Below are 26,953 nucleotides of genomic sequence, written 5' to 3' on the forward strand. Positions count from 1 at the left end.
AAGAACCAGTTGTGATTCACAAGAATGATATTTTCGGAATATGACAGCTGTGCGTCAATAGACCGTTTTGTTCGAGATATTTCATAATGTTCGACCACACTATATGTTCCTATATCCTGAAGGCTGACCCTTATCGTGTTCGAATTCTGCTTGACCTTCTACAACTGCTCTAATTTACATAGTTTGGAAGGAGTGGAGATTGGCTCTTACGAAGGTGCCTAACAAATTTTGTGTGCTAATTTAGATATATTTTTGTTGCATTTGTATATTACAGTATTTAGTTTCCCTACAACGACCTCGTAGCCACTAACCCCTGTATCTATGATGGCACTCTGAATTTCCTCAGGATTATTTGTGGCTAAGAGGTCTAGTATGTTAGCATATCCATTATTTTATACATTATGAGGGCACCTCAACTAATAGTTCAAGATAATTTTCTGACAAAGCGTTTACAACAATTTCTCATGTTTTGTAACTACCACCGACTTTAGAAATGTATTTTCACCGTAATATCACGAGTGGAACGAAGTCATCCACTACAATATCTGTATGAGTTGGGTAACTATTTTAAATGAGACACAAAGTTTCCTTGAACTCTTCAGAAACTACATTGGTGAAGCACGCAGAAATGGAGGAGGAAACGAATTGGAACTTTATGGATTAAGAGGATATATAATGTTATTTCAGAGATTACAAAATCATGTCAAATTCACAAAGAACTTTGCACTATGGACTCACTCAACAGTATGACGTTGCGCCCCGTCTGGTCTAGATGCATGCTCTGCATCCGTTGGGAAGGGTGTCATAAAACTATAATCTACAATTGTGGTAAATGGTCGTTGATATTCTGGATACTGGCACCGAGACAGAGTTGATGTCCTAGCCAGTCCCACACGTGTTTCTCGAGGACATATCTGAGAATTTTACTGGCCATTGGAGTACCTCAACATCACATAGGCAGTTCAGGGTGACATCTCTCACTAAGCTCCTAATGCAGTTGCTGCTAGTCTCCAACCGATGGTGAGAGATGACAGACTGTCCATTACTTGTTCTCAGAAGGCAGGTACAAATAGGAAAGGGTTATGGTATGCCTGGCGCACAGAATGACGATCCTCCCTTGTGGTGGTCACATGCATGATTAGACCCACAACGAGGCCCTTTTAAACTCTGTCATGTGCCGATACCAGATCTAGCACAAGTATGTGGTAGCCCATGCCCTTCACAGAGATCCCTTAACATCTTATGCTGCCCACACCCCTTATTTATGCTATCAGGCCTGGTAACAATACTAAACACAATCAATGCTAATATATTTTGGTTGTCGATGTACCTGTCACGGAGAATTACATACTGGTACAGTGGTTTGTACATGTATAGGGTCTTTTTTAGTCAGACAGATTACATCATCTCAGCTGTGCAATTGGTAAGAGGAACCAATTATTAGTTTATTTCGGTTTTCTTGTATAACCTCTACTCATACCAAGTCACAGGAACTATCTAATTAAATTTCACTGCACGGTAAACTACTTCTAACAGCGACAAAGACACCACCAGCAACTGAATTTAATCTATCCTTTCCGAACATCGTTAGGTCGTTGGTAAACATTCAGTTGAACTTCTCTCTAGCTTTAGTCAGCTTTCAGCACCTATGAAGATTTTTGTTTCGGTGCTTTCTATGAGAGGTTGACGTTCCAATTCTTTCCTGACATAACTACAGCACTTTACAATTATAACATCAATGATTCCTGGGTTTACCCTCGTTCTGTGTTTAACCTGCACCCTCAGAGACTGAAACCGGTTTGTATTTTTCCAAAAGCCTCTAAGCTCCAGTCCACTTCATACAGCCCCCTCAACCCATGTAGCCATATTCTCTGTGTAATGGAATCCTGATACATTAAACTGATCCCAATACCTCTCCACCCCATGGCACATGTTAAGGTATCTGAGCCTATGTGGTCATGGAACAGTCCGAGCCTTAGCCCCTGGCAACGATGCAACATTTGGTAACCTCTTCTTTTATCTTGCAGTCAACATAGCCACCAGGTACTAGACAGAATCTCTACCACTCCAAAGCGACAAACAGCGTTTGTAACAGCATGAGCCATCATCTGCAGTTAGCTGTGACCTGTGCTCCTTATGTCATCCGGAAGGACCCATTCGACATCTAGGATGACAGCCCGGCCCCCGGTATACAAACAGAGTGCACATTTCATTTCAACCCCTCTGTGGCAGCAAGTAGAGCGGACATTATGCAATCCCAGCTGAAGGAAGTAATTTAAATAATATAGAAAAGAGATGATCACCAGCTTTTGTGCAAAGAAAAATGGTTTACTTGAAACAGTATACTTCATTTTGTGTCCACATGCCACTGCAGTGAGAGCACTTCGAGTGTAGTGTTATCATACAAATGCGAATATTTTTAACGGGAACTTGTGAAACTCTGCTTGTCTTTCACTTACAGTAGGGAATGAGGCCCATTAACAAAGTACAGTCAAAGAGTTCTGCATCCAAATCAATCAGAAGACGACCATACTGCAATCCATCACAGATGTCAGCAAGCTCTGAAACACACTGATACAACACTGTTGCTGCTTGAATTTGAGCAGCTGTATCAAAACGGAACTTGTGTTTGGTGTAGGATAGCCTCCAATTAGGAGCCACATTTTCTGCTTTATAAGATGGCTCTGACAAAAGAATAAAATGTGAATGGGACACTTTATAGCTCTACAGAACATGCCAAAGATACTCTGAACTTAATTTATTGCAGATCTGTCCAAAACATTAACTTGTCGACAGTCGATCAATTCTTTGGGAGAATATGACGTTAAAACAATATAATGTGACTAACCACATATCTAGACCTGTTTTCAGACCGAAGAAGACCACCAGGATGTCAAAACGACTTTTCGCATGCTCAGATTCCGAGGTCTTAGCGCTCTTCAACATATGGGAACCACTTGTGCAAATGCGTTTAATGGGTAATTGAACACAACTCAGTCAATGTTGTTCCTGTATGAGTCCTCTGCTACACACAAGTCAATGACTGTAGGGAGAGTTGCAGGCAGATTGGCTTGATATACCTGAAAAAAAAATGAGTAGCAGATCTACTTTCAGTACATGTATCTCTTGCAAACACTCAAAGTCAAAGCTTCAAGATATCAGCGAAGGAATACCACGATAATATGGAGACTGTCGAACTGCTGGGATTCATGATTGATGGTAAAATATCAGTGAATGAGCATACAGTGTATGTGTACTCCAAGCTCTCCCACATAATATACCTTCTGAGGAGATTTAGAGGTGTATTAACTGACTTTAAAACAGTGTATTATGAATTATTTCATTGCCAAATCAATTATGGCCTACTATTAAGGGGATACTCTGCCGGTTGCAAGACCGCATTAACGCAACAAAATATAGCAATGACAATCATTGACCCGAGCAAAAGAGTCAAGCACTGGAAGCCTATATTCACCCAGTTGGGTATAATGAAAATCTTCTGGCAGTAAGTGTTTTTATGCTTCATCATTATAAAAGAAAACCAAGGAGTTTCAAGCAAGAGGACATACACAATAACACTCACAACAGGAGGAAAACTAATATACTAAGCTGTTGACTGTCTGATAGTATTCCAATGGTTGCTTTGTTGCTTTAAAAATGTTCAGTTAATTGCCCTGAGAAGTACAATCCCTGACAACAGGGCTATTCAAATGGAAAACTGCACAGGACCTGAAAGAGTACCCATAATGCTCCATTGTAGCATTCCTCAATTGTGAATGAACGAAATAACACTTTTTCATCTTTTATATATATGAATATTTTTCTTGACATGAAGCAGTCTTTCCATTCATGAAAAATGTCACAGATCTAGTAATAAGAAAGTAATAAAGAATATAATGTGACCTTACAGATAGTTTGGGGTGATATATATAAGAGTGTGTGTGTGTGTGTGTGAATCCAGTGAAGTTCAGTACAGTGCATAGCAGATGAGAGGTAAAGAGCTGAACTGTTTATGTAAGACGTTCACTTAGTAGCTCATTTAGTACAAGGCTGACTGCTGAAAAGGGGACATACGGGTGCACATTAACATGTCATTACCTACTGAGCTAGCTGAACCTAGTTTGAACTGGATATGATTAGCTAACACTAATGTTCAGTTCAACAGTTTTTTTAATTCTCCAGCACATAAATTGGTATAATGATCTCTGACACCAGTAAAGTTGCATTAAAACTTTGTATTAAGTTGGTTGGTTAGTTGTTTGGTTTATGGGGGTTGAAGGGACCAGACTACAAAGGCTATCGGTCCCTTGTAATAAGTAGTGGACATAAAAGGCTGCTGAGTACTGTAAGAGAAGTAATACTGGGATTTTTCCTCCTAATATACTCAATCACACATAAAATAATTTTGGAAGTAATTCTTGTAATTATCACTATGAGAAGAGCACTACTTGTCAAAATTTGTGTTGTATTCTTAACAGAATTAGCTGCATTAGCTGTATTCTACCACCAGTCGAATCTGTCCATGCTTACTTAATCTATACTGAACTCCAAAAATCCTGCTACATACATAATGATGGGTCAAGGCATACACAACATACAGACTGTCATTACCCCTGACCCATTCCTCTCTTGAATATGTTACACACCATTAAATGTAGTGCAATTGTCAAAGCAGACAACTAATGTATTACATTATGTATTACTCTTACTCCAATAAATCACAATACAGCTGTCTATTTGAATGTCTCACAACACACAAATTAAACTATGGGTTAGACAAAATCTGAAAGCTGGCAGTAAATACCACACAGAACAAAAATTAGTTTATTCATTGCCCCTTTAGACGACTCCTCCTTTCTAGACTAGGAAATTTCCATGCAGAATCTATCATTCAGAATTCAACTGGTGAAAAATATCTCTTTAAACAACTTAAAATTTCTATAATCTCACTGGTGATTATCCTATGATTTTTCGCAGAATTACAGTCTACAGTTATGTGGACAAATTTTCTTTCTGCCTGCAACCACTCTGAAGTCTCAATTACCACTTTCCTCTTCATCATTTTCCTTAAACCCTGTATCATTGTGCAGTTAGCATTGTCCTGCAAACAATAATTAAAAGCTACAGACTAATATCTGTGGAAAGTGTGTGATGACATTCAGCATGACCACTTTCAGACAAATAGAAACAGTTTAGAAGCTATGGTAAACCTCTGCTTTTTTGTGAATTACTATTGATGATATTCAATGGAAATATTTTTCCCTTTTTCCTGACTCCCTGTAACGTTATTAACTTAACAATCATCGCCAGATATTCTAACTGATGTACAGAATTGTGATTTCCTGAATGTATGTAAGTTATGTCTTGAATATCTGATTGCACTAATAAGAAATATCACATTTAATAAATCCCTCAAAAACTCTGCTTAAAGCATGAATGTATGTTAGTTCAAAAGCATTTAGGTTCTATAGAGGAACAAAGTGACTTAATGATCGATCAGTAAGAACCTGGATCAGATGGACTATAACATCCAGTAAAAACATTTGTATTAAAGTGACATGTAAACAGCAAGCTCGTTAATAATAAACTGCAGTTTTCCCATATAAAAATAAAGCATCACAATACTTAAACGACTAGCAGTAAGAGACAGAGGAACAAGAGTGTATCATGGGCACAACACATAAAGGAACCACATTTGTAAGTAAATCGTAACTCATATGTTAAACAAATTTCGAAGTCAGCGTTAGGCAGAACTGAAAGCATTGCAAGTCGCAATGTACAATGAAACAATGGGTAACAACAATTTAAACGTTAAGTTGTCCATTTTCTTCAAAGTGAATAACTGCCTTTTGACATCTGTGGAACTACTAATGATAAAATTGCTGTCTAATGAGATTCCCATATTGGATGCATTAATTAATGATTGATATTAATATTATTGGCATCATCATCCATTCTCAAGTCAGAAAAATTCACCACTCCTGTCATTTGAATGAAAGTAGAATTTGCATTTCTTTGTGCCAATGTGCCAAGTGAGCATCACATAATAGTCCATCTCGTATAGCGTTAATATGAACACAGATTCCACTGATCCCTGTGTCAAGGATTTGACATACTCAACATTTCAGTAGAAAATGATATCACCTTGTAGGGTCTTTCATCCTACATATAGCCTTCTCAAGTGGAATTGAAAAACTGTCAACCGCCGAAACTGACACCTCTTCTGATTTACTGAGAAAATTTACAGTAATAATTTCTCCCAATACATTAACTTCAACAAAATATGAGATTAGCTTCTACCTCCCCAAAATTCAGCCCCAGTTCCGCACCACCGATTACTGGGTGAGAGGTCCAACCTATGGCCACTTGACATAGAACACCTGCCAATAAGTAGAAACAGTAACAACTTCTGAAACATAGCCATAATAAATATATATGTAGTAGGTACAGTAACCAGACGACTTTTTTTTAAGACTTCAGATGTTTAAAAATAGTTCCTTTACTAGAGGAAAATGTCGTTTTTAAATCAATAAACGTTAGGAAAACATGCAGAGGAAAGTTTTGGATGAAAAGTCAGTAAACTATTAGATAGAGAGGTATAAAGCTGGTATTTAACTACTATACTGTGTCTCAAAGTTCACTCAGTGTCACCCACCATATCATTCATTAGGTATTTTCTACTCTAAACTATTATTGCAGGGGAGTAATGGTTCTGTTCTAGTGCAAAGTATTCAAGAAAATACATCAACAGTTTCACCACTCAATTTAATTTTTGGCCAACAAATCTTGTATCCATCACAACCAAACAGGTACTTCTGGGAAGAAGAGAGGTGATGAAGTTATTTAAATAATGTAACTGCACTTCAGAGAATGACAGATAAAATTTACCATCTGCCATCCTGTCACATGTCCCCATGACTTGCATAAATCATAAACTTACAGGAAAGTTTCACCCCTGTCCTCGTCTGGACTCTACTCCTAATGTACTTGATGGTGATGACACATGAATGCTTAAAATTCTTTCCCTCGCTTATGTTGGCTTCACTGACTTCAGGCACCCATATATGCTAACATCTCTCATACCGTATATTCGTCTTTTCTATAAGAACAAGTGAGGACATGACCAGCGACAGCCATTGGCCCCCTTATTTACTTCTCTGAGATGCCTAAGTTATATACAGTACGGTACATCTTTACATGAAGGACACAATTCTATCCCCTATGATTTGCAAAATAATTGTTATTTACCCTCCCTATTTCTACCAAAAGAAAAATTTCCTATTTGCTGCAGTAGCTATCCATACTGTCATGAAGAACATTAATTATACGTAAGTTACATAAATGGGATTACAGGAATTATTCATTGTGAGAATGAAAAAAAATATAGTGTTCCAAGAAACCAACCGGTATGTGAAGGTCAACAACACTGAATATATTTAAGTAAATATGTGTTTGTAAGTTTTAGAAATGCGATTTCTCATTAAGGAAACTATTTACCTTCATATTCTCTTACAGCCAATGATAAGGTATGCTGAATTCCTGGGTAGACAGTGTAATAACAACAATTTCTCCCAAACCCATGAGATTTTGAGATTCCTGACGTAAGTTTGTTTTGCAAATGTTTCCGAAAAACAGAACTGCAAGTTCGCTGTTCGTACATGAAAACAACTAAGTAGTACAGAATGCCTGCGTTAAGAGAAGTGCAACATCGCTGTTCATACATGAAAACAACGTTCTGGTACTGGATGTGTTTATCCTATGTCGTTAACAGAGGAAGTACCAGTAATGATCAGAAGCAAAGATAATTATTTACAGTGCCTCAGTGTTTTATCTGGTGGTATAGAAGCACAATTGCAAATTTGGGAAGTTTGGGTTTCATTTCCAACGAGATTGATATTACTGTGTTGCAGTACATACGTTACCCTGTTTGATTTTATGTTTTCCGATTGCTGAATTATGCCTATTTCAAAGGTTATGAATTACCTATATTTTTCGATTGATTAACCATTTTACCGAAATAGATTACTTTCAGTACTATACAAGTGACGCTCATTTCTCGACCTCTTCTGTTTATTGCTAGAAATTATCTAGTCCTAATTATCCTGATGTTAATGAGTCTAACAGTTCCGAATATGTTATATATAATTAACCATTACGACTCGCAGTGGACATTACTGAAGTGACGAAGTAACGTACTCAGTTGACAAAAACTGGTAAATATCAAAACAGTGCTGCAGTACGTCTATTTACGACAGCAGAAGGAATTTTGTGGCTTTCAATCGTATCAGTCATTACGTCCATAGAAAAGAAGTTGAAACTAAAAACTTTTGTTGCGCATAAACTAATTAATTACTTCAGTTGTACTCACCTCTAAGGGGGTTAGCTCCGAATACAATCTTGTGGAGTGTTTGCAATCACTGAAGCATCTATCTCGTATTTTTGCGTACTCCTGCATGAAGCGATCAGGCTGCAAAAAACGAGACAATTATCAACTGTAAAAACTGAAACAGTTACAATTAAAAATTATAGTCTACATGTTTCTCACCAAATCATCCTTGTTTGTCGCCATAATGAGATGCGATAAGCTCCGTGTACTGGCTTTATAGGTCAATGCTTCAATTTCTTCGTCAGTCCCGCCTCTGTACTCCAACGTTACAAAAATAAGAGGCAGTACTTCAACTGTTGCGCCAAAGATCGTTCTAGCAGTCATCTGCGATTACATTGCATAAATTGTATAGTCTCTGGGATCTGGCAAGAAATCAATGTTGTTTATTCCGTGTTAATAAGAATGTAACTTACGCAAATGAAATATAGCTATGCATTTTGCACCTCATTTGAGTTAGAGTTCCCAGGCGAGACCCACGGTCATTTCCGATGATGACTGCCTATCGAACGCACGGGCCGTTAATGAGATATGTTGACCACACGACTTTGGTGGCGTGAGCTATAGATACACTTTACAGCGTTTACTATAGCAACGACAAAAGATGAACGTTTTATAAGTTACAATTAACAACAAATGAAAACAGTAACTTTCCTTGTCAGCCACATTTTCTTCACGCACTATTCATCATGTTCTATAAGCCAGGGGCAGCACTAACACGAGTACACTCTTGCCATGTCAGTCAGAAATATCAGGAGAGTAACAGCAGTATAAATTATTCCACGTAACCTCAAGTTGTGGAAACACGGGTGTTGGACGAAATAGAGTTCGTCCCTATCTTCAGGACGATGTCTTTTTTTGTCGACGATTTCACAGATTTCCATTACAGCTCGATGCTGTGTGTGGACAGGCGGATCGTCCTATGACACAAACTCAATAGACTGATTCAGAAATTCATGTTGACATCCTTCTTTCTTTACGGTGTTTTATGACTTCAAGCCGTCTGTTATTACTTTAGTGCCTGGAAATATAAAGTTCTCTATCAGAGATACTAAAGTTTTCATCGCCCTTCAGTTAACTCGAACTATAAAGCACTTGAGGGGTTGTCTTTCCATGCTGGTAAATATTCAGATATGTTCAGCATCGCTTTTCAGCAGTCTTCCTCTCTGGCATTTTCTGTTACTATACGTGATACGTCTGTTTCGACAACATGGTTTATCCACCAATTGTAACACTCTTGTTCGTGACTATGACGTAACAGGTTTCCCGACAGACACCGTAGTTGTCGTACATGATGTTCGTGGATGACTGTTTTTCGGAAGCTGTCGCTTGTAGCATATGGTCTCTTATCCAACAAGAAACCAAATGACGCTCTTCTTAATATATAGCCTAGGAACTAGATTCACCATGTGAGACGATCTACAGTCGGGACTGCAACGCTTTTACTCATTTCTATCCACAACCGAAAATGATAAAGTATGTTCCCTTGCCATAATTCGCGCCACCAGACTCGTGTGGTCGACATCGAATCGCACGTTCGATACACAGGGTAAATCACCTAACACTTGCATCACAAATGTTGCGAGAATGAAAAGTGATATTGATGTACGGTTATGACAATGAATTGGCAGTCAGGGGCATGTATTGTTATCCATTGAAGAGATTGTAATAGTCCTTGGAAAGTGTATTTTTTGTGCAGACATACACTGTTTTAAATGGAACAATGCCTTCTGTTAATAAACTAAAAGTGGCGTCGATTAGAATGTCAGTGATTTTTGTAATATGTTTTAAGTGCGGGTCCTTTACGAATTATCGTATTCTGTAAAGTTCCCACACTGACATTTGTACAATACGTATGGCAATACACAATAAAGAACAACATAAGTTTGTGGAGTGTGACCAGTAACAAGATTATTGATCATCACAAGTTGTGTTCAAAATAATCACCGCTAGCGGCAATAAATGCTTCCAGGCTGGTATGGAATGAATGCAGCACACGTGCTATCATTTCACTGGAGATGTGCGAGCAGGCTCCAGTAATGCGTCGTTGCATATCGTCGGGTGTAGCTTGGTATGACCTTGCAGGCAGCGTCTTTCAGCTTTCCCCTCAGAAAGACGTGTACAGGGGTCGTATCTAGAGAATGGGCTAGCCAAGAGACAGGTTCTCTGCATCTAGTGTAGTGTGTTGAAAACGGTTCATAAAGACGTGTTACAGTACTTCGTGCGGTATAGGCTGGACGACCATCATTGCTGATACCACGGGTTCCTGCTAGTCTGCAGACGAACATCTGTTAGCATCGATGGAAGAGCGTCTGTTAGGAGACTGCAATAACTGTGCGTATTCACTGCTCTGTCTATGAAAAACAGGTCTATAAGCTCATGGTTCACTAACTCACACCACTCACTCACACTGCATGGATGGTGAGGTTCCACCTGACGAAGCCAACGGGTATTGTCAACCGACATATAGTGCATGTTTCGACAGTTTACCTGTTGATGATTGGCAAATTGGCTTCATCACTAAACAAGATACATGTTATATCTGGAGTATCCTGTCTTAATCCTTGTGTATAGAAGTTAACAAAATCTCCATAATCGTTTTTATGCAGCTCCTGATGGAAAGTGATGTGATAGGGATGGAACCTATGTCAGTGGACAACACATAGGACACTTGCCTGACTCACAGCACTTCCTCATTCGGTTGAGCAGGACCTAACGTGTGGATCAGCTGCAACATTAATTTCCCCTCCTATGTCGTCACTTGTTTCCTTCTGTCACGTTGTCTAAGAATTACTCTATCACTTTAACATAACTGACTGAAGAGGTTGATAAATGATTGTCGAGATGGTTGATGTCTATCGGGATATCGTGCTACATACAAAGCACAAGAACAAACTGCAGTCTTCCTGCACTTTCCACACACCACGAGAATGTCTACTTTTTATGCATTGGTAAATCCCATCGTCCACTCACGACTTTTTACTTGGACTGTCACGCATTAACTGACTAGCAGCAAGTTGCAACGCGCTCAAGCAACACATAAGCACACTGTAAGGAAAGATAACCATACCGTACCTAGCAACTACCCAGGTTGAATGGCGCATAGAGGTGTCGGTGTTGAAACTTTTCACAATACAGTTTCTAGTAAGTGACTCACACTGGAATCTTGCAACAAACACCACTGACATTCCAATTTGTTAATCTCAGTAGGCATTATTCCATTTAAAAAAAGTATGTTTGTGTGAAAACTGCACATCATAAGCAATTCCCATTTCCGCAATATCTGAGGTGCTAGTTTTAGGTGATTGTCCCTGTATGTTGGATAGGCAATCATCCTTGGACATTACCTGTCCCATAGCAGGAGGAAGATGTTTTTCATTGTTCTATGCATACAAAGAGAGATCTAACGTTAGTGTTTACTTTATTTCATTATAACAAATTGGTGTAACGAAAAAGAAAGTGTGGCAGAGTTGTCTATACATGAATGAACGTTTTGTATGAGGGAACGGTGAAGGGATCAATTGCTAGGGTCCAAGCTAAGACGAAAAAGTAGTTGATTATATTTTTAAGTAGTACATTGCAACAGCTTCTAGTCCTAGTCTTTAAAGTTTCCGATATGCTACAAAGTTTATTAACTGCTTATGTGAAGTACAATAGTCTTAACTTTGTGCATAATTTAATCCGAGCGAATAAATCTGTATCACTAAGATTCAAACGCCAGTGAATCAGAATTACATGTAATCGAGAGATATCCTCTAAACATACGAAAGCAAAACAGATTTTCAGTACAGACGATGTACTGAATCTCTTTAAGTTAACAAGTAATGAATATTCTTAACTTTAGTGCACTTTGTAACAGGAAAACAAGCTTCACCTTAAAGGTTTTTGAGCCCTGTATTAGTTATTCGTAATGAGGTTTCCACATTAATTTTGAATCTAGACGAATACCAATAAACGTAGTAAGAGCAAAGTCATTGTTATCATCCCTAATAGTTCAATTTAAGAGCATATGTATAGTTTAACAAGCAGTTCATTGACTCCAAAAATAACACTGGCTACTCTGAGACAATCCCTATTATGCTACTTGAAAGCTCCTACGATTGTCGCTGCTGTAGCTCCTGTATTGTAACCTGCATAGAATGTAAAAGCACGAATTATAACTGTGGGTAAATCATCTACATATAATGCGAATAATAAATGTCGAAATACAAAACCTAGTGGCACAACCCGTGTGTCTTCCAAAACACTTGATTTTATATTGATAACCTGCAAAATTTGTTTTTCTCACTTAGGTGTGCTCTCATCAAAGACAGCTCTGAGATATTAAAACCATAGCTGTAGTTTTGGAGCAGAATTATGTGACTGACAGAGTTAAGTGCCTTGTAGAAACCCACAAGGCGTCCGTTTTCGGATAACCTGGATTCCAATGAGAAAAATATAAATGAAAACAATGTTTTCAACTGGTCACTACTGATAAACGGGTTCTGAATCCACCAAACTCTGACTGTTATTTGCAGACAGTTATTCACAGATTTGGAGAAGTATGAAGCAGTCTACTTCTTCTGAAAGAATCGGTACAAGAGATACTGGGTGGAGATTATTAGGTTATGGCTTGTCACCTTTTCGTGTTGAGGTATAATAAAACAACGTTTGGATCCAAAGTGTGGAAATTCATTGATCAGACACTTAACCAAACTGACGTCAAACTCTACATGTAAAAATTTTGCTCGTTTGTTCGCTTTTAATCTCATATCATAACTGAAGGAAAAAATGTCGCTCTCAAAGTAGGAACTCACTGTTCTCGTCCCAGTGTTTAGGAAATCGATAGGTTTTTCTCCACATTGACTGAAACGATAACTTAACACGTAAATCTCCTCTTTAACTGAAGAAGCACTAAGATATGCTACATGATGGGTGCAGCATCAAATTAATTTTGTTCAGTGATACAAGTGCTATTTGTATTGCTATTTCTAAACTGGTTAATGCAGTATATCATGAGATATATTGGTGCTACACTACATATTCGTCAAAGCAAGAATCTTACATTACCGGAAACTCAGCATAAGTAACTTGTAGGGTCCGTAGTACAGGGTGATTATGATTAAAGTTCCAGTTTCAAAATACTGTAAGAAAGTACTACTGCTCACAATGATGTCACATTTGAACGGAATGTTATCGAAGAATGTGGAAACATTATGGAAACAAACAAAATTTAATGAAAATTTCATCACTAGATGCCGCTGTAAGAGGCAGAATACGCAAAATAAAAGAAGTAGAATCCATGCATAGTTCAAAATGGTTCAAATGACTCGGAGCACTATGGGACTTAACATCTGAGATCATCAGTCACCTAGAACTTAGAACTACTTGAACCTAACTAACCTAAGGACATCACACACATCCATGCCCGAGGCAGGATTCGGATCTCCTATCCCATGGTAGTCGTGCGGTTCCAAACTGAAGGCCCTAGAACCGCTGGGCCACCGTGGCCGGCGTTCCATGGATGTTCCTGATGTTACGTCTGAGGTGCTCGGCATGACTGTCTCGCTGCAGGATTGGATGCTGCTGATGACTGTGCGCCAGTACCTCAGAAGGAGTTCTGGACACCCAAGGATATGAAAAAATGTGTTGGACCAATGTCTGCCAAGGGTCTGGAAAAAATGATTATGAAATTCGAAAAGAAATCATGAAAAAGTATGTGGTGTAACTTATAAGTGTAAAATGTATGAATTGCTACCAAATTGTAAATAAAAAAGAGCATGAATGTTTCATGCTGAGAAAAAGAAGGGACGGCGGATATTGTACTCAACCTTGTACATGTAATAAACAAGCAGCAGAGCGTCGTAAAATTTGCACATACATGGAAAAATACTACTTTTTTTGTTATGAAGCAAGGCAAGATAGCAGGAAACATAAGGCAATTTTATATCAGTTTATGACTTCAGTGGTAAAACATATCAATTCAAAAGCTAAACATGTATACCACACAAAGCAAAAGCTTTTGATGAATATTTCAATTTGAAATGCTGCGGCGATAATGCTATTAAAGTCAAAACTATCTATTGAGATACCAAAATTCTGCAGCTAAAATATTTACGCTAAAGCTGAGAATAATTGATAATATCAACTTTGTTCAAGGTAGTATGGCAACATTTCCAAATACATTTGGCTTAAATGAGTTGAAAAAAATCTATTTTCCCCACTTCTTTAATACAAAAGAAAATCAGAAGTACATAGGGGAAATTCCACCGACAAAATAGTATGGCGTCGACACAATGAAACCTGAAGCTAGAAAAGCATTCTTAGAATGGGGCTCTCAAAAAGAGCGTGAAAATTACGTTTTCGACTTCCAGAAGGAACTAGCTGATTATTGCCATTCTGATGTCGAGACATTGCGGCGAGGCTATCTTAAATTCAGACGGCATTTTCTGGAAATCGAAAACATTGAGCTCTTTCAATACATAATAATTGCCAGTGTTTGTATGGCCATTTACAAAGCAAAATTCGTAATAAAAAGTTCAATTGTTGTGGTTAAAGACGAGAAATACGACATGTTTATCAAAGAATTTATCACTTGGCTAAATACTTTTGATAATGTACAGCATGCAGTAAATGGCGGTGAAGTTGAAATATGTGGCGCAAAAGTTTATGGATATGATGCAAGCACTAAAACCATTTATCAATATCACGGCTGCTTTTGGCAAGGTTTCTGTAGGAGTGATATTCACCAGACACTATCAACAATGTGATCAACGAAATCATGGACGATCTATGAGGGTCACTCCAAAAGAAATGCACACTATTTTTGAAAAAATACAGTTTTCGTTCTGCATGTGTGAATTTTTACAGTGTGTAGATACATCCTTCCCGCTTGTTTTCTCACTTAGTTCAACCTGTTCCCGTGAGTGGCACCGTCACAGAATGTCTTCAAGATGGCTGCTACACTTGATGTTCGTCATAAGCAACGTGCTGTCATGGAATTCCTGTTCTGTGAAAGCGAGACAGCGGGAAACATCCACAAGATGTTGAAAAATGTGTATGTAGATGCTGCTGTCGATCGCAGTACAGTTAGTTGGTGGGCAAGCAGGTTACATGATGCAAGTGGGCTCGGCAATATTTAGGATTGTCCTCGTAGCGGCAGGCCTCATACTGCACACACTCCAGACAATGTGCAGAGAGTTAACGAATTGGTGACTGCTGACAGATGCATCACAGTGAACGAATTGTCACGCTACTTTGGGATAGGGGAAGGAAGTGTTTGCAGAATACTGAAAGTTCAAATGGTTCTGAGCACTATGGGACTTAACACCTATGGTCATCAGTCCCCTAGAACTTAGAACTACTTAAACCTAAGGACATCACACAACACCCAGTAATACTGAAAGTGTTGGCGTTAAAACAGGCGTGGAAAAAACCATGGAAGCGATCACAAAACTTGGATGGACAACACTGAGACACCCGCCTTACAGTCCTGACCTGGCTCCATGTGACTATCATCTCTTTAGGAAACTGAAAGACTCTCTTTGTGGAACAGGGTTTGAACATGATGACTTCCTTGTGCATGCTGCCAAACAGTGGCTCCAACAGGTTGGTCCAGAATTTTACCGTGTGGGTATACAGGCGCTGCATCCAAGATGGCTAAGGCCGTTGAGAGGAATGGAAATTATGGGGAGAAATGAAAATATTGTTCCTAAAGGATGTATCTACACACTGTAAAACTTTCAAACATGCAGAATAAAAGATGGAAAAAATAACGTGCATTTCTTTTGGAGTGCCCCTTGTGTATATAAAAACAGTGGAAAGGACAAAACAATTACGCGATAATGGCTACAACGCTGTTGAAATGTGGTCTTGTGTATGTAAATATCGTAAGACATATAAAGAAAGCATTAAAGAAGCTGCAGATGTCACTGAGCCACTGAATCCGCCAGATGCATTTTGCAGTGGGAGAAAATGTACTACTAACCTACAAATCTCTGACAAAAATTGCTGTGCATAGATATTTGCAGCTTATACCCGACTGTAACGCAGTCAGACATCCAAAGAAAATATTGAAGCCAAAAAAATATGACAACAACTGGTTAGGTCTTATCAAGTGTAAAGTATTTGCACCAAGAAGCTTGTATCACCCTGTGCTCCCAGTTAAGGGGAGTTAGAACGGAAAAAAATTTTCACGTTTTCGTATTTTTATCTCATTACAAAATTTGCAATTTTCCAAACTTATAAACTCACAAGGGAAGTATTTCATTTCTTTTTTTAAATGTAATCTGCACCAGTTGAAAATGTTGAAATTTTTGCGTGCGTTAGGGGAGAGTGGGGCACATTGAACCATAAAAAAATATTTCTCCATGTTACTCATACAATAATTTTATAACAGAGTTGTGATTTACAGATGTTACAGTTTAACCATTCAACTATAAAATGGCCTTATATGATTGCATTGTCATTAATTGTTTTTTAGCTGCAGGCCTTTGAAGAAAATTTGGTAAATGGTTCATTGTGCCCCACATGTGGGGTACAATGAACCACTTTAAACATGTTCATTGAAAGAACCTATTTAGCATACAAAGTAAGTGTAAGTATACTTTAAACATAATGTGTACATATATTCCATGTGTGAATCATATAATTAAATCTGTAGGCACACAATCATGTTACTTATTTTGGAATTACCGAACATCAATAGACTCGAAGCTGTTTCCAAATTTGAAATATGATTTTTGTCTCTTTGTCACACCATCAGTAGCAGGTCGTGGTAGCACATAAAGTATGTTGCTATCTGGAACAAAAGCTTCATCCTTTACCTAATTCTTTCTCCAGCTCCACAGAAAATACCTTACGATTGTCATAGTTTGGTGTCAATCTTTCTCTGGAACCACATTTAATGTCTTGAACATATCAATGAAGAGTTGGGTAAGGTATTAAATGAGATTTGGCTGCTTGGCGAACTGCCATGCCCTTATTAAGAACATCCTGTACAGCTTCTTGCATAACGTAATGGTCAGTTTTACCTCTGTCCGTCTTCCTGCGGTATGAAAGAACCATCTTCAAACCTGATAATATAAAACATGACTGCTGAACGTCTGTGATTTAAAAGTCTTAAATTCCTACACATATGTTTCACCCATGCTACAGAAACAAGGTACAGAGTGCTTGTATTGGACAATTAAAAGACTCCTGGGGCACAATGAACAATGGCTCATTGTGCCCTGGGAGAGCTTGGTTCAATGTGCCCCTACAGTACATATTTCAAACAAAGCTCATGTGAGGTTATGTATTAACATTGTTAATATTTGAAGATCTATATCATTAAAAAAAACAGTATTGATATTGTTACAATGACTTACTTTCCCTAAAATTTGGTGACAAAGGATTGAACAAAATTCAAACTATCTATGTCCCCAAAAATTACTTCACTGTCACGAAACTAACATATCACCAGTACAACACTAATTGCGGGAACTAGGTCCTGCAGAAAACAAGTTGCAGTTGGTAGAGCAGTACTGACAACATATGCACAAAGGAAAAAGTAATTTACCACCTTATACTGAAATTATGCTACCTGATTCATTGTGCCCCATGGTTCAGAGTGCCCCACTCTACTGTATTATTGAGATGTCGTGGATTATGTCCAGGGAGACAGGCACAAACACCTCGAGCGATGGTACGTTCAAGATTAGGGGGGGGGGGGGGGGGTGTGAGAAACCTCGACAGGGCAAGGCAGGTGAAGGGGAAGAGGTCGAAGGGACCGGCGAAGGGCCCGGCGGCGAGGGCGTTATCGTAGGTAAGCTCGACGTGGGGAGCATGTGGTCACTCGACGGAGTGCGTGAGACCGGAGTAGAGGGAGTGGTCGGAGGAGAGCTCGACGATTAGAGCTGGAAGTCACTCGATTAAGTGTGTAAGTCCGACGTGGAGGGAGTGGTCGGAGCGACGTGAGCTACGACCATGAGTGGCGTCATCGTGGCCTGAAAGGGGGATTGCAAGCAGATTCGGCGTACTTACTGACCTTGCTTTGTCCTTGCTGTAGTGTCTGTAATTCCTTTGCTGCAGAAGGCTCGACATGAACAGGCTTAAAGCTGTTGAGAGAGACTGTAGCAGCTGAATATTTCATCCGGATGTCATAGGTGTTGGCTGAGCCCTGGAGAACTCGGTTTGGGCCAGTATATGGAGGTTGGAGGGGAGTACGGACAGTGTCATCTCAGAGCATGACATACTTGCAATTGTCCAGAGATTTTGGGACAAGAAACTTAGGGCGGGAATGGCTGGCGGGCGGAGGGATATGGAGGTTGATGAAGTGGCATCTGATGCGGTCCACGAAGGAAGGCGTTTCAGACTGAGGAAGAGAAGCGGAAGGGCTCACAAGTTCGCCAGGTAGAACAATGTTCTGGCCGTATACGAACCTGGCTATTGTGCCTTTGAGGTCTTCTTTATAGATCACACGAATGCCGAGTAGCACAAGGGGAAGGGCCTCCGTCCATAGAGAGTCGTGGCGCCAAAGAGCTGCCTTGAAAGTGCGGTGCCAGCGCTCGACTAGCCCGTTGCTTTGCGGGTGATATGCTGTGGTATGGATGCACTGGATGCGACAAATGTTACAAATCCCGTTGAACAGGGCCGAATCAAATTGTCTGCCCTGGTCAGTCCTGACGATAGCTGGACATCCAAAACGCAACACCCATGACTCGACAAAAGCTGGAGCAACAGTTTCTGCCATATTAATGGGGAGGGGGACAGCGTCGACCCAGCGAGTTGTTCGGTCGATAGACAAGAGAGCATAACGAAAGCCATTAGAGGGGGAGACAGGGCCGACAATGTCAATGTGAATATGCTGGAAACGCCCAGGAGGGATCGAAAAGGCGCCGAGGGGGGGGGGGGGGGGGGTGAAGTGTGCTTGTGTACTTTGCAGCGTTGTTACATGACGCAGGAGGGTGCCCATTGCTGGCAGTCCTTGTTGACATTTCTCCACACAAAGTGCTCCGCTACGAGGTGGGCAGACGCACGAACACTGGGGTGGGCTAAATTATGCAATGCGTTGAAGACAACTCGACGGAGCGTGGTTGGGAAGAGGGGGCGTAATGTGCCCATACTGTCGTCGCACCAGATCTCACCAGAAATGCCAGGGAAGGTGGAATGAATGAAGTGTAGTGAAGAAGTAGAATCTGCAATCAGGTTTTGTGTTTCCTCGCCGGCAGGTTGGACGTTAGGCAGTTCAGAGAGGTCTAACAGCGACTGGACAACGTCGACTTGTGAAAGGAAATCAGCAACTATATTGTCAGCACCCTTTATGTGTCTGACATCAGTGGTGAACTGAGATATGAAGTCCATGTATCTGAAGCGGCGAGGAGGCGGGTCAGCTGACAGGTTTGTAATGGCCGCAGCCAGGGGTTTGTGGTCCATTAAAACATAGAAAGGGCGTCCCTCAACATCAGTGTTAAAATATTTAATCACTTCGTAGACCACAAGCAACTCCCTGTCAAACGCAGAATATTTTCGTTGTGCATTGGTGAGCTTGCACGAGAAGAACTTCAGAGATGAAGTTTGGTTGTCGATTGTCTGGCTAAGGACAGCGTCGATGGCAGTATCGCTCACGTCTATGGCGATGATAAGTCATGCATTGGGATGAGTATGCGCAATGGTGCAGGCCTCAGCAAGAAGATATTTTGAGGGCAGTGAAAGAGTCAATCATAGCAGGGGTCCATGGAACGGGCCCAGATCCAGAAGTGTTGGTGCCTACCAAGGCGTCTGTCAGTGGAGCCCGAATCTCCGCAGCCCGAGATAGATGTCGGCGATAATAATTAACCGTCCACAGAAAGCGCCGGAGCTCTTTGAATGACGAAGGTCTGGGTAAGTTTAGTATTGTTTGTACTTTCTCGGGGGGTGGGGAAATGCCGTCGGCAGAGACCCGAAAACCAAGAAAAGTGACAGTTGGTTGATGTAGCTGCAATTTGTCCTGGTTGGTCTCGATCCCTGCTGCCGCGAGAGTGTTCACAACAGTTTGCACATGTCGAATGTTGTCCTCGATGGAGGAGCTGAACACAAGAATGTCATCAAGATATGCAAAGCAGAATTTTAGATCGAATAGCACTTTGTTGATGAAGTGTTGCCAGGTCTGGGTTGCGTTTTTCAGACTGAAGGGCATGAATCAAAATGGAAATAACCCCGATAGGGGTGGTGATTGCTGTCTTCTCGTGCCAGCGGCACGGGAGGCTGTTTGTTTACAATGTGTGGCGGGCTGGGCAGGCGAGGCATGGTCGTGGTGTTCGGAGCCACTCGGGGGATCCGACGGGAACCGAGGCGGTGAACTGTACCAGGAGTCAATGCGACAAGATGGCCGCCGGCCCGAAGCAGTGGCGCAGTGGTCGGGTGAGCTCGGTAGAGCTCCTGAGCCGTTACTGAGTCCATTGTCCGAGGGCGTGGCCTGTGGCAGCACGGTCGCGGGTGAAACGCTTGGCGCGAGTGCACTGTTTGTGTTGTCAGTGGCGGTTGCCAGCGGCGCGCAGGAGCCGAAGTTGCATAGTTTGAGGTGCTGTCCGTGAGGGTGTGGTAGGAGGCGTCAGTTCAGGAACACGTGACGCTCGTCACGCATGCACACTTGTGTCCGGCCGAGTGACAAATGCTGCCGTGTTAGGAGGGTGTGGCCCTGCGGAACTGTCAGTGCATGTTATGGCAGTCTTGATAGCACATTTGCGAGAGGTAGTGGGAGGTAAACACACAGAGGCATGATTGCTGGGATTGCAAGCAGATTCGGCGTACTTACTGACCTTGCTTTGTCCTTGCTGTAGTGTCTGTAATTCCTTTGCTGCAGCGGAGAGCTGGAGCTGTGTTTCGTGGAGCCGGATGGAGAGCTCGAAGTTTTCCTTGCATAGGCGAGTGATGTGTTCAAGCTCGATAAGGCACTTGTGCGTGGTTTCTTGTAACGTTGTCAACAGAGACGAGCATGTACGGATGAGATGAGCCTGGACCGATGTGTCACGAGGGCGGTTACTCGATGGAGCACAAGGCAAGTGAGTCTTGGACGGATGATGAAACGCGACGTTTCTCACTAGGTCCGGTGAAAGTTTGTGGTGTCGCAAGAAGTCAATGACTAGTATAGGTTCGTCAATTTCGCACTCAAAAAAAGTCCACTCGAGTTTGCAGTTTGTGGAGAGTGAGACGATGTGGGAAGTTGAACCCGAGCATTGTAGTTTAGTTGAATTCACGGCTTGCAGTGAAGTATGATGAGGGCGGATGTTCGACGATGCTAAGGATGTAGGCAGCAGCGAAACATCGGCGCCTGTGTCCACTATGAAAAGGTATCCTGACGAAATGTCTTTAATGTAAAGTCGTCCGCAAATATCCGGTCATTCCCGGACAGAATGGAGCACTGGGGGGTGCCTGTCATGTTGTGTGCAGGGGGCGGCACCTGGAGCTTCCTGCGATTAGCGTTTGGGAAGTAGCAGGGTGGTCTGCAGTTCCATGCCACCTCACCAAACCGTGTGTGGAAGTAACAGTACAGGGAGTGCGGTTGCATTTCCTGCTGAAGGTTCATTTCCAGTGGCAGTGGCCGAGGTTCGGTGGCCGCAGCAGGTTCGATTGCAGGAGGGGGCGTGACTGTGGGCGGAGCCGGTGACGTCACAGCTGCTTGTTTACTGCTTCCCAGAGCGAGCGGAACGGTTGGCACAGTATGGCCCAGGCCGCGTCCGGACGCAGGGCGATGAGCCTGAACCTGAGTCTTGTCAGGTAAGCAGTGTCTGGCGAAATAGAGCAGTGGTGCATCATGTAGCTTGTCAGCAATTCTAATTCTTTGCTCGACAGGTTCAAAAGACCTTTCAGCCAGAGCAAATTGGATGTGAGGAGATAGTTTATCTGACCAGATGGCGAGGAGAGCTGTGTCAGAGAGTAGATCGGCGTTGACCAGGGCACGTAGCCGTCTCCAGAGCTGGGAAGGTTTATCGTTGCCTAGTTGCTTGATGTGGAGAACTTGCCGTATTGCTGCCTCAGCTGAGCGTGCAAGCCGAAGTAGAACTGTCTTTTTGGCTAGAGTGTACCGGGTAGATGAGTGCGGGGCGTCGACCAGGTCAGCAAACAAGTCATCCTGGTCGTGGAGGTGGGTGATGATTCACAGTAACATGGTTGACTCATAGAGTTTGTAATGGTCGAACACTTCGTCCACAGTTTTGAACCAGGTTATTGCTCTGTCGCGATTAAACGGCAGCAGCGTCGGTAAGCGTGTTAGAATGTTCAGAAGAACAGGTTGAGTTGAGTTCGTCGGGGCACTGCCTGAATCGAGCTGTTGTTGCTGTAGTATTCCAGGAGAGTGTGCGTCCAGGGGATGTGGCAACAATGGCTGTTCGGGTGGCAGCAAGAAGTGACATGTGTGGTTGAGCACGATCCGTCGCGACGCTGGCCGGCCGAAGGCCGACGCTGGTGAGACACCGTAATGTGTTGATTGCGGTTGCGGAAGCTCAACACATTGCGGGTGTGTTCGGATTGATGCATCACGGAAGACTGACACGGATGAGGCACCTAGATGTGCCGAGAATGGTAGTGGAAGCTCGACTGGAGCTGGCAAGGGGGCGACAGGTGAAAAAAAGTTCAAAGTTTGAGAACACGTGTTAATCCACAGATAGCTCAACGTATGATCAGAGCCGGGGTCACCTGTGTTGCAGGGAGGTTGTGGAGGTGCCAGCTCTCCAGAAGCACAGTGTGGGAAATGATGTCGAACGTGGGATGGAATGTGTGAATATTCACTGTTCATAGTCACTCCTCTGAAAACGGTGTGCGGATGAGGTGAATGTCGTGGCACGAAACACTGAGGCATAGCAGTGGGACGGAGGTTGAGGTCAGGCACAGATAACAAGTTATTGTTCCTGTTGGGGGCTGAGGTATCGAAGTAGGAAGGCATGTGCTGATGCTGAACCGAGGCAGGTGCGGGCGTGGTCGGATGCTGAGGAGGTAGACCTGTGAACGAAGCAGTTCCGACCACGTGGCAGGTATCCGTGTGGTACTGCACGGATTGCGGCGTGGCAAATCGTTTTCTTGGCGGTAGTAGGTTGTCCGACGAAGCATTTGCAGAAATTGCCGTTGGTCCCGCACTGCACGAAGATCTGTAAGAGGTAACTGCACAGTCGATGAGGGAGGGCACATGTGGAGGGAACAAAGGCATTTGATAGCCGGAGTCATGCGCACTCCTAACCTCACTTACTGTTGCAGGCTCGAAAACGTCCAGCGAAATTGGCGGAATCATCTAGTGAGAGGCATCGTGTTGCAGTCCTGGCAGGTGTACATCACCCGCAACACGATGCATGTCAATCACAAAATCTGGCATTAGCCGCTGGGCCGAAGTCATCGTTCGAATGCTGTGTCGATGTAATACACATGAAAATAACCAGATGCAGAGGTTGCGGACACAGTAAAACAGCGAAAACGGAAGACGTTACAACTCGGGGTCACCAGTGAGGAGGATTACTGCGTTGGTTGCACCAATAATCACACCCATTTAGCAATAGTTCATTTATTAACCTTAACACATACAAGGATCAAAAAGAACTGAACTGAACATGGCAGAACAGCCGAAGATAATGCTTAGAGTCCAAAGATGAATGCATATCGATGTTGGTGTCGATTTCATTGCCGCCACATGCTCTAGCCATAGTGGTAGCTTCTGGCTTCCTACGACTAATGTTAGGATGCCATTCTCTAAAGCATGCCACCCATTCTTTTTCTGTCATTCTAGACTTTTTGTTGAAATGATGTGGTATTTTGTTATGTTCTGCTAACTGGAATTCTAATTGCCACAGGTCATAGGTTGTAATTCCATAAAATCGCTTTTCCATTAAAAAAATGTAATTAGAGATTTCTTGCTCCTGTTCTTCACTGAATACTGCCCCCAAGCTGCCCATACTCTTTTTACTGCCAATCCCATCTATACTTATCCATACAAATGTTTGTATCTGCATATTAAGTGGAATATTGAATTGTTTTGCTGCTGCTGAATAAAGCGTATTATCATTCTTTACTCTTTCAAATGACTTTTGCATTGTAGCAGGGTCCCCTGTGTCCAATGTATTTTCTTGGAATTTGAAGCTCTTTCAAATCCTTGCAGAAGAGCAGAAAAACAATTTGTAATGTTTTAATATCAACTGTTATACTGTGAATAAAATGTGGAATTAGCTAATTCTCATTTTCATATCAGGTAGAAAATGAACTATTGAGAATAGTGGCCACCCACTGGAAAAAGTTGTGCCATGTGGCCAATTCTCATGACTGGACACTATGTCTGTATCAGTGGTTCACACGCAAAACAGCACAACCCAAGGGAATGACAATGACTTATGTTTGTAAGCCAAAAAGCATTGCATGAGCCATGGTATGGCCAAAACCTATTGCACTACATAAAAGTGAAGTAACTAAAGTAATATGAGAGCCTTACCTTACATCAAATGATTGAAAAACTTAAGCATTTTCACAGAAACATAACAGCAATTTCCTTTCTCAACATCTCTGACAACACTAATTGTGTTGATTAGATCTAGTTTGGCTAATTTTCAGTAGGAAGCAGCACTGTTGAATACATGAGATAAGCAATAGCCACTTTTCCCAGCCTGATTATTTTATCTTCTTTCCCCTACAAGAAACAGACCAATGTGAAGCTGCAAACTACAAGCTTGTATCAGTATTGTCACACTTTGGCAAAATTCTTGGAAAACTGATACTGAGAGACTAACAGCCTTCCTAAATAAAAAAATGATAATAAGTGATTCACAACATGTACACAGAATTGACAAATCAGCAGTCAACTGTTTTAACTTTCCTAGATGAGATTCTATATGCAGCAGATAATAAGCACCATGTTTCCAGAATATTCGTTGACGTTAGTAAAGATTTGATGTAAATGAATATGACATCCTATTGCAGGAACTAAGTAATTGTGAAGTATAAGGCCTACCAAACAGGTGGATTTACTCATACAAGCATGATTGTCAACACGCCACTCAAATATAAATATATAAAAACACATGAAATTTCTAATTTATATAGTAATGCAAAAAATTGAAAAAAATCAGGTATGGAGCCCATCAAGATTGAGTCCTTGGGCCCATTCTTATCATTCTTTATGTTAATGATCTATCAGAAAAGTGAACTAAAGGGACAATAGAATTTTTTATAGATGACGCAAATATTGTAATTAAGCCACATGATAAAGAAAGACTCCAAAAAACAGCTGCAGATGTAATACAAGATTTAACACAATGGTTCAGAACAGATAAGCTAATAATAAATTCCGGAAAAAAACAGTTTCCACCCTTCACAGGAACTCCACCTGGCAGCACCCATTTTTATCATTGATGGAGAAACTGTTTATCTGTTTTAGATATACATATCCAGGCTAACCTGAAATGGGAGATACACCTGAATAATGTAAATGAAAAGTTAAATACACTAACATACGTTGAAAGAATCCTCTCACAAAATACAAGCCATGCATCAGTGGTCATAATGTACCACAGTGGTATCCATTCACTGATGATGTATGGAATTATCTTTTGGTGGAACTCTATATGTAGTAGAAAAATATTTAAGCTAAAAAAATAGAATAATAACACATGCTAAATACAAAGACACCAGTAAACCAATATTTAAAAGTCTCAGTATACTGCCCCTTCCTTGTTTATATATCTACAAAGTATATTAAAAGAAGAAAATATATTTAAGTGTAATTATAATTTCCACTCACATGATACTAGACAGAAGCATTACCTGCATGTCAATACAGTAACTAAAACATTTCTAGAGGGGGAGTGTATCACACTCAGATTATATTGTATAACCAGAAAGCGTCCTATCTGAAATAGGTATAAAATTTACCTACATTTAAAGTGGAACTGAAAGAGTACTTACTTGACCACTGCTTCTGTTCTGTTGCTGAGTTTTTGGAGCCCCAAGACAATATAGTGTAATTGACCACATATTCTCAAAAATACTATCATTTCAATCATCTAATTGTTTTTATAATTATGTTACCAACATTCAGCATGTATCAAATGCTGTTTCCTAATTCACAGTATGTATAAACTTGTATGAACTACATCAAACCTGACTTATCCTAAATTGTTTGTACAAACTATGTACAAAGTCCTAATTTATAGGATGAATAAAGAAATATAGATACAAATACGGTGTGGGAAATTTTGTGAGCATACGTCGAAGAGAAATAATGAATAAACCATGGAAAGAGACACATTTTAATTTCCACATGAGAGTGTTCTTTTTATTAACTGTGTATCATATTTATTTTGCAGGTTACAAATTTTGCCCAATGTGATTACCATCTGCATTCATGACAGGCTGGAAGTACACTAGAGATTTCTCTACTGCTACCTAAAACAATTTGGGACTATCTCAGCTGCCATGACACAGCCTGTGCACTGCTTGAAGAATGCACATTCTCAGCTGTGGCAACAGTGACTTCTCCAACAATTTGTGATGCAATTGTCAGTGAGCCTCTCCCAGAAGCAATCCCAAATCACCAGCTAATTTTGAATTTCCAAATCATGTTCTTCAGTGTCGTTGTGGAAAGAGTACTACTCTATA

The 26,953-nt window shown here is 41.1% G+C and overlaps 1 protein-coding gene across 1 annotated transcript in view; it reads right to left on the reverse strand.

Annotated features, from left to right (window-relative positions):
* Positions 1–26,953, reverse strand: part of LOC126249468 (uncharacterized) — a 58,504-nt gene that overhangs the window by 5,149 nt on the left and 26,402 nt on the right. Inside the window, exons 3-4 of the mRNA XM_049951123.1 lie at positions 8,546–8,748; positions 8,369–8,467 (exon numbers count right to left, since the gene is read on the reverse strand). Of these exons, the coding sequence (XP_049807080.1) occupies positions 8,369–8,467; positions 8,546–8,710 (264 nt within the window). The 5' untranslated portion in view covers positions 8,711–8,748. The remainder of the gene's footprint in view (positions 1–8,368; positions 8,468–8,545; positions 8,749–26,953) is intronic.

This window comes from Schistocerca nitens, chromosome 3 (assembly GCF_023898315.1).
Source record: "Schistocerca nitens isolate TAMUIC-IGC-003100 chromosome 3, iqSchNite1.1, whole genome shotgun sequence".
NCBI classification, from domain to species: domain Eukaryota; kingdom Metazoa; phylum Arthropoda; class Insecta; order Orthoptera; family Acrididae; genus Schistocerca; species Schistocerca nitens.